At 42.5% G+C, this 9,442-nt stretch overlaps 1 protein-coding gene across 1 annotated transcript; it reads left to right on the top strand.

Moving 5' to 3' along the window:
- The first annotated feature begins 501 nt into the window (after window positions 1-501).
- Window positions 502-2,827, top strand: DIRAS3 (DIRAS family GTPase 3). Its single transcript, XM_016164520.2, has 2 exons — window positions 502-698; window positions 1,416-2,827. The coding sequence occupies exon 2, from the start codon at window positions 1,481-1,483 to the stop codon at window positions 2,168-2,170; it is 690 nt and encodes a 229-aa protein (XP_016020006.1). The 5' UTR covers window positions 502-698; window positions 1,416-1,480; the 3' UTR covers window positions 2,171-2,827.
- Window positions 2,828-9,442: the final 6,615 nt, after the last annotated feature.

The raw sequence follows: 9,442 nt of genomic DNA, 5'->3' as shown, positions 1-9,442 counted from the left end.
GCAAGCATAAGCTTGAGGTCCATGTTTTCTTGCTGGCTGTCAGGGGCCACTCTAGGTACCTAGAGGCTGCGTACATCCCTGCTCTGATTTTCTTGTAAGGTTTTTGTGGTGATCAAATGAGATCCAATGTACAAGGAGTGGCGATAAATGTGATAGATGCTAATGCCACTGGGTTCAGAGGATGCTCCTCTATCCTCTTACATAGAGCCTGCATGACACTACAGGAAATCCCAATCAGAGGTATGTTCTGAAGCCTGTTCTTATAACAGAAGCCTCAGTAGTGCTCACCCCCAGGGACCAGAGCCTGTAAAGCCAGGAACCCACCCATCCCGCCCCCGCTCTGCGCTGCCTTGGGCTGTGGGTACTGGTACGCTCAGGTGTGGGGGACGCCGGGAAGATGGTGGGGGGAGGGGTGGGAGCACATCTGGGCTCGGCCCGCCTTGCGTGGCCAGTCCTCCCCTCTGCGTACTGTGCAAGTGGAGTCTCCCAGTCTGCGCCCCCTGGTTCCAGTGCTCCAGTCGGAGTCCAACAGTTGGAGCAGTTCTCTCGGAGCCTCCGAGCGAGCTGGTCGTACCTGGCTGCGCTCCGCTTGCCGCTCCAGGTACGCGACTGGTGCCGCATCCGCTGCCGCCGCCAACACCGCCTGGGCCAGGAGCAGATTTGCCCGCTAGCCCACTCGGTTTTCTCCTCGCAGAGAGGTAAGAGGCAAAAGCAATTTTCTGCCTTTTGAGAGGAACTAAAATGTGAGGCGTAGCTGGATAACCAGCCTGGGTTGTTGCGGATGGGAACCAGCGGACACGTTGTCCGCCAAGCGGGTGGGTACACGTCCCTGAATGACACTGGAATAGTTGCTGCAGGCAGTGGGTCTGTTGACATAACGAACCGAGCATCAGGCCCCTGTGGGCTTCTCAGGTGCCCCTTCCCAACCCCGTGACCACACCCTGGGTCGCGACGTCCGCGGCAGCCAACCCTTGCCTGCCGTAATGGATCAGTGTCAGAGATGCTGGCAAATTTTTAATATCCAAGGAAAGAGTGCAACGAGGGCTTTTTCGAGGAGGGAAGGTTTGGTAACATCTCTCGGATGTGTGCGTTTTAAGGGTTGGCAGGCTGTCCATTTTTACAGTTTCTCATTTTGCAGCTAGTAGTGTGTTGTGCAAATAACGGGTGTGTAGCCACTGAGTAAGGCGTCCTCGTAGGAGGTGGTGAGCGAATCTCCGCACCTGCACTGCCTTTTGTCGGTGCCTGAGGTGGGCAGTGAGCCAGGCTCTGCCTCCGAGGAGGGAGGATGTGGGGTTTGGGGAGTGAGCTGAGACCTTCCCCAGCGTCCCCTGGAGAAGCTGTCCAGGCAGATGCTGTGACAACATTCTAGGTTAGAAGTCCAGTCTCTCTCTCACTCTCCTTTTCTTCCTCCCCAGGCTTCGCCTGCTTCTGGCTCGGTGCCAGAGAAGTTGTGCGAGCATCTCCTCACCCATTTCCGACAATGGGCAATTCCTGCTTCGGCTTCAAGGAAAAGCTGATGCAGCGGCTGCGGCCTCTGCCCACTCTGCTGATCATCCGCGCCTTCGTTCCGCAGAGAAGGAACAAAGATTACTGCGTGGTGATCTTGGGCTCCACAGGCGTTGGCAAGAGTGCACTGGTGAAGAGATGGGTGCGCGGCAACTTTCGCGAAAAGTATGTACCAACCATGGAAGACACCTACCACCAGGTCCGCAGCGGCAATCGCGGCACCGGCACGCTGCATATTACCGACACGGCTGGCGGTCATCGCTACCCGGGTTTGCAGCGCCTCGCCATTGCCAGGGGCCATGCCTTCATCCTGGTCTACTCGGTCACCAAGAAGCAAACCCTGGAGGAGCTGAAGCCCTTCTATGAGCTGATCCGCGAGATCAAAGGTAGAAACCTGCGTAAGTATCCTATCGTGCTGGTCGGCAACAAATGCGATGACACCCGCCGCCGGGAGCTGACGGCGAGGGATGGCGCTGCCTACGCGATGGAGTGGAATTGCGCCTTCCTGGAGACCTCTGCCAAGAAGGATGTCAACGTGCAGGAGCTGTTTCACATGCTGCTGAACCACGCGAAGAAGCCCCCCACCTGCCTCCAGCCTAACCAGAAGAAATCGCAGATGCCCAAGGTGGCCGAGAAGCTGCTCGGCAAGTGCATCGTCATGTGAGCCCCAGGTTTTAGGAGCCCCGACCTTCTCCGACAGTGTACAGAAAATGTGGACCAATGTCAGTGTAATGTGTCACCCGTACAAGACTGACTTTTGTGCTGTGGTTTGGGTTATAACAGCTAGACGTCAGTAAATGTCCTTTGTAGGTAAAAATTTTCTTTTTCCCAGGCAAGAGAATTCTGATTGTTACAACATTGATGTTGGAGGAAGAGGAGGGAGAGGAAAGGAACATGATGTGTTTAAGGAATAAGACTTGACAGATGTCAGAGATTAATGTTTGCAAAAGAGAAAGAAATAGTAAAATGACTTGAAAGATGCCGCTACCCTTCTCGTAACCCTGTTGTCGTGTATTTTTAAATATTTCACGTCCTGTAAACACCTAATCAGATCTTTCCATTGTGTACGTAATTGTTAAGATGTGTTTTTGCAACAAAAGCTTTGACAGATGACTGTGAGATAAATATACTTAATAAGATAAATAAATGAATATTCTACAACTGAGCATTGAAGGTGGGGCAGAGAAAATGGTGGAAGTGGAACCTGCTTACTAAAGATGTGCCAGTTTCCTAAGTCATTGAAAAATGTTGGGGTATTCCGCTTAGCAATTTTAAAAAGTGTAACTGTTCCGTGACTTTAAATAAAGCTTTTCCTGCATGCAATCGGCTGTGATATTTTTTCCCCCCACTAGACAATAAAAAAAATTAGCACGGCATTAAAATTTCCACCACATCTGGGGAAGGTTTTCAGTAAGAATTTCACACATGGATGCCCCTGCCCTCTCGAAATGAGCCAATGTGGGGGTGGTTAAAGGGGTCACAGCAAAGCAGCTGGTTTGTATCCATAATCTTTCCTGGACCAATGTCTAGAAACACTCCAGGGGTCTTTGAAGAGGAAGCTCACTCTTTTGCCAACTTGGAGGTACTGGTGAGAAACAAACCTCAGTCTTTGGGTGCCTCAAAAGTCTTCCCTCAAGAAGTACAAAAGATACAATGGATATGGATATAGGAGGATGAAAGGTATGGGGAGGTATAAAAAGGTATGGGAGGGCTATAAAATTTGAGAAACTCCTTAAGCGGAATTTTAAAAAAAGATTAATTTTATATATTTGAACATAAATTTTTGAGTGAGGTACTATATATATCTACACATGCCTTTACTTTCGAGTGTTTTTTCAATTGGGGGAGGAAGGGAAAACTCAATATGGTAATTTTTCCCCATAAAATATTGAACAAATAATGAACAATTTATATATGTTTTTAAAACAGTTTCGTATAGCTTGATTTTCAGGGAACAAGCACACCATTGAGACAGAAGCATAAACATCTATTTAATAATAGTGTGATCAAAGTTTTGAGCTTAGAAAATCCATTCAGTGGTTCCTTTTAAATAGTCAATTAAGATTTTTCCTATTCATTTTCAAAGCGATTCTTCTTAACCACTAGAAAATACCTAAGTGCTCTTACCATATTGCTTTTTATGTAATCTATTAAAAAATAGGTTTTAGCTAAAGTACCTAATGGAGGAATTTTATTTCTAAAAGAAAAGTACTCTATCTTGACTATTTTCCAGAATTCTCCTCAAAAAATGTATTGCATTTGTCGATCCTTGTAGATGAGCAAGGGACCTTTGAAACAGGTTTTCTGCTCCAGAGTCAGTGCTTTTAACCGCAATAGTATACTTCCACTCTAAGACGACTAGTCAAAGGATGAATAGCTGACTTTTCTGTTCTCTATTTATATTATACCGATGTGGAAAAAAAGCTTCCTCAGAGCCTCTCTAGAATCCAGTTGGGAGGCAAAGAAGCAAATCAACAATTACAACATGCAGATAGGGGTTTAGAAACAGGGAAGAGAAACACTTTATGCAGGGCAAAGGAGAACATTTCTCAGAAGAGATCACATGTCTGGAACCTTTCATGCCTGGTAGGAGTTGGTTTATGTGGAGCAGGTGTGGGTGACAGAAGAAAACATTTCAAGCAGACTAAGCAATGTGAGCAAAGGTCAGGACAAAGTGTGGGGTCTGAGAGATCACAGTGTATTTCCAGAAATGGAGCAAACTGTGGAAGATGAGCCTGAAAAGTTGAAGTTCAGAATCCATTCTTTAAAGGTAATTACTAAAGGACTTAAACAGATTTGATCATATTTGCATTAAAAAGAGATCAGCTAGAGCCTCTTTAATAGGTAATGAAAAAGAGGCAGATAGACAAATTTAAAAACAATTGGAAGAGTGATTTTGAATAAATACTCAGCATTGCCACAGGGATGGAGACAAAGGGAGGTATTGCATATATAGGGAGAACATCAAGAGCTTGATGTGCTGGAGTGTGGAAGAAAGAAAGAAGCCAAACTAGAATACTACATTTTTGAGTGTGTTTCCTGGTAGGTTATAGGGTTTATAGGGTCATAACCAAATTCAGAAATTCAGAAATAAAAGCCAATTTGGAAGAAACATCTATTTGCACATGCGCATGAGGATAATAAGTTACATTCTGGGTAACAGTTGCCAGTATAACCAGCTAGAAGTTTCCAATGGGAACTAGATTGGGATGAGGATTAGGAGACAACAGTTTGTGCATTTTCACGATATAGCTCGCTGTGGAAAGAGAAAAGAGGAGGCAAGATAAAAGGACTTAAGACAGAATCCTGGGGAACACAAGCACTTAGAAAGCTACTGACCCAGAGGAAACTGTGAAGGACATTTAGAAGTGACCAAAAGATAGGAGGAAGCTTGTAAGGTGCAGTAATAAATGCTGAGGGAGAAATTAATTTCAAGGAAAAGCATTTATCATAGCAAAAAAAAAAAAATGTAACAAATAGAATAGGATGAGGATTAGAAGGTGGTACTTAGATTTAGCACTTAGTAGATTCCTGGTTCCAGCCTAGACAGAGTAGCCCTATACCTCCCAGGCACTCCTTCTTAATACAAAAATAACTCTGGACATAACACAGCAAACAAGCAAAAGAAAATATTTAATGATGGAAGTAAGTGGAATGCTTGGAACCTCGGGATGTGAGGAATGACATCATGGTGCTTTCTCTGTTTCCTTATTGTCTCCCATACATCCTACACGGAACAACACAGACGCCTTCAGGTTTGACCTGCCAACAGGCATAGACCAAAAAAAAAAAAAAAAAAAAGCTGGAAAAACACATTTACCCCAGCTAAAAGCCCAGGAAAGGGGTGGTTTAATAACAGAAAACCTTTTTGGCAATACACACCCTACTCCAACAGAAACATCTCTGCTCTTCCTGCCCCACTACTCTCCCAGAGGCAGCTGGTCTTTCACCCCACTATCCCTTGCCCTGTGGAAGCGGATGGCAGTGTTTTGATCTCCTGTCCTAGTGCTGGACCACATCTACCCCTGAGTGGCAGATTTCCCCTACCCCTTCCATGCTGGCACGAGGGTGTCAGTAGGGCTGAGCAGGAAGCTCATGCTCTCTCTCAGTCCCCTTCCAGCATTGTGTCAGCAGGTGCTTGGCTTGTCAGGGAACTGAGCCTCCATCTCCACCTGTCAACAGGGAGACTGAATGAGGCGGTACTTGCAGCGTCGAGCAAGTCGGCCCTCTAGTTCTCTCCCACCCTCACTCCACCCCCACCTCTATGAGTCTCACTTTCCTTGGCCATGATACAAAAGCTTGGGACAAGATTCTCCCTAAAAAAGCACAAGTTAGAGAGAAACTTTACATTATTGCTGCTTGGATGGGAGCAGGGAGGATGTAAACCATTCTAGCCATTCTTTGAGCTAATAGTGGTACTCAAAGGTGCTGAAACTTATAGCTTCTATTTTTACACTATCCAATATAGTAGTCTATAGCCTTTGTGACTTCTGCACCTGAAATATGACTAGTCCAAAGTGAGATGTACTACAAGTACAAAAATATACTCTGGACTTACTATGAAAAAAAGTATGTAGAATATCTCGTAATTTTTATATTTACTACATGAAATAATATTTTAGATATAGTGAATTAAATGAAATATATTGTTTAAATTAATTTGATGTTCCTTTTTACTTTTTAAAATGTGGCTACCAGAAAATTTTAAATTATATTTGTGGTTCAGTTTTGTGGCTTACATCATATTTCTATTGGGTAGTGCTGATCTATTTAAGAGTGGCTATTGGAACTAATTTCTAATTTGAATTTGATTACATACCTTCACCAGGATATGCAGTCAAGTGTTGAAAAATGTTAGCATTTATTGAAAAATAATGTGTGTTGTCAGATGTCTCAGTAACTTCACGAAATTCAAGATTAACAGAAATGTAACAAAATCCACTGAGAGGTATGTTTGTATATAAATGAATTTGAATAGTACATCTATAAGCTACATTCATAAACTTGGGTCCACAGGCCCAGAGCTTAGAAAAATAAATATGTCAGACAGTGAATTCAGGGAGTTGGTGAAGATTAAAATAAATGAAAACTGAAAATACGCCCACTACACTAATATTATATTTCTCAGGCTGCTGATACTGAAAAACCTGCCATCCATTTGACATCAAAAAGAAGAAAGAAAGAAAGAAAGAAAGAAAGAAAGAAAGAAAGAAAGAAAGAAAGAAAGAAAGAAAGAAGGAAAGAAGGAAAGAAGGAAAGAAGGAAAGGAAGAAAGGAAGAAAGGAAAGAAACCTGATGTGGCGATCCATACAATTTTGTAAAATGAGATTCAATAAATTTAAGTATTTGACATCAGTATTGTGTATATATGAGGGCATGTTCCATAGCCGCTCATCGGTCTTGCCCTCCAGGTTAATGGATGTGGCCTGGAAGAGATCTCACAAACTCAGAATAGCATTAGAATTCCCCATGTTCTGCCTCCAGATTCCCTTTCCAGTATCCTCTGTGAGCACATCACGCCATGCACTCTTTCCCCGACCAACCTGGACAATTTTGCTGTTCCGCCAAATAGCCTATGTAGTCTTTCCTTTGCTTTTTCTTCAAACGAGGTAATTTTCTTCCAATTTCCTTCTATCAAAATTTTATCCACCCTTTAAAATACCAAATACCACTCCCATTAAAGGCTTCCCTGTTTTTCAGTAATCATCCATAAATGTTTTTAAGAGTCGGCAATATGCTGGCCCTGTTGCCTCCGCCTTCAAGAAGCAGGGGATCTAACAAGGGAGACAGGAAAGAAAATTAAAAAGCACAGCACAGTGGGATAGGTGCTCTAAGATAGGTCTATTCTCCACCCTGCTATCATACCGATCTTTCAAAAGTGCAATTTGCTTAAACTGCTACTTTAAGAGCCATCATTTGCCAGATACTCTGACAAATGTATATAACTATGTGGAAAGAGATGTATATGGATCTCATCTCTGCCACTTATTGTGTATCTATAAGTCAAGCACTGAAGTTTTCTGGACATTGTTTTCTTCCAATATAAAATGGGGATGATAATAATAGCTTCTACCCAGGATGTTTTTGTTAAAAAGATTAATACTCATAGAGTACTTAGAATAGTGCCTGGAACATGATAAGCAATCCATAAATATCAGCTATTGCTATTATTAACAAAAGACTGGAAATTGCTTTAATGACTTAATATGGGCCCAGGTATATTAAAATAATGAGGTAATATGGGCCAACACACCATATATCCAAGATTTTTTAAAAATTTACTTCCATTTGAGGGTAGAGAGAGAGAGAGAGAGAATGTGTGTGTGTGTATGTGTGTGTGTGTGTGTGTGTGTGTTCATTTGTGAAATAAAAAACTTCTAGAAGAGTATTCGAGTAATTGTTACTAGACATTGGCCCTGAGGAGGGAATGGTAATTTAGTGGGGAGGGAACACCTGCTTTTCATTTTATAACTTTTAATGCAGTTTGAATTATATTACATGTGCATATATTATTTTTCAAATTGGTGGGGGGAGATAATTTTCTTATGAGTCTTAGCAGGAAAGGACAGTGTGGGGACTAGAATCCAAGTTTTCTGACACCAACCGCAGTGCTTTTTCAATTTTATTTAACATTAAAGTAACCCCAGAAAGGAACCACATGGTCTAATTGAAAGAAAAGAACTATAAATGTATTGTGCATCTAGCATATGGGATTTAACAGGTGAGGAACAGATGAAGCTCAGAACGGTTAAATCAATAACCTAAGGTCACACACTGAGGTCACTGAAGCTGAGGTTCTCCACTAGATCCGCCTGACATCACCCAGATGAACTCAGGGTCAAAAAATATGAGTTTAATCCTGTGTGTATCCTTCTTTGCTTTTTTTTTCTGCTCACAATTTTGTGAGTTGTGTATATAAAATAAAATAACTGTGCGAGCAATGACTGTGAAAGCAAAGCTCACAATAACTGGCACGTAGTGAGCCCTCAACCGCTTAGTTAAATTGGACTGATGCTTCCTTCCCTCTTTACCTGTCTTGGATATTTACTCAAAGACTAATGCAAATGTCATTCTACCCAACACTCACTGCCTCTGGACTCTGGGAGATTATGTTCCCGTGATATTTGCAGGAGAAGCACAGTTAAAAAATTCCATTTCTAAGAGCTCTAAACTCAGGCGTGGGAGGTAACTAGCCTGCCACATTAATGCATGTCCTCCTGTTTACTCCTTTTGCTCTGAAAGCTCATGTGGCCTCTTCGTAAAAATGGTCATTAATTTAGAGTGGGAGAGAAAGAGAGGGATTGAGAGAAATTATTTGTAATTGCAGTCCTCTATTAGTATGTTTTTCTCTGAAACCTGGAGCTGAACATTGTGAAATGTATTTGTTCCCAGTGTAATTTAAATGTGAATTAAGTAGTGCTATGAAGCCGGGCTATTTGAGAACAAGGCAATTTGTCACATGTTTGAAATCGTTGCTTGAAAATGTCCTGCTGGTAGAGGCACTCCTTAAGGTACTAACTTTGATATCAGTTCTGCCATTCTTAACTAGCTGGAGGCCTCTGGAAACTTCTGTGGACTGTACCTTTTTTTCATCTTTAAAATGAGAGGATCTCAAATGCAAGGTCCACAGAGGGCGAGTACAGAGTCTAAATTATGGTGTAAGGAAAGGTTATGTCCAATCTGTAGCAAGCTGCCTCTACTAAATTCTATTGGGAGATGTGGACTCAGTGTTACAATTTATTTTTTCTGATTTTTATGGGAAATCTGACAATTTTTAAATATTGGTAACTAGAAATTGGTTATAAAAAGTTCTATTTGGGTCTAACTATGCCAGGGCTGCCAGCCACAAGCTAGTCACCTCAGCATGGAGAATACAGACAGCTCATTACCGTTCAGACATATTGTGACATCTTCATTATTATCTGGGAAAATAAAA

The sequence above is a fragment of the Rousettus aegyptiacus genome, unplaced genomic scaffold (assembly GCF_014176215.1).
Source record: "Rousettus aegyptiacus isolate mRouAeg1 unplaced genomic scaffold, mRouAeg1.p scaffold_m13_p_1, whole genome shotgun sequence".
In the NCBI taxonomy this organism is placed as follows: Eukaryota; Metazoa; Chordata; class Mammalia; order Chiroptera; family Pteropodidae; genus Rousettus; species Rousettus aegyptiacus.
The sequence above is the reverse complement of the archived record's forward strand: the minus strand, read 5'-3'. Positions and strand labels throughout refer to the sequence as shown.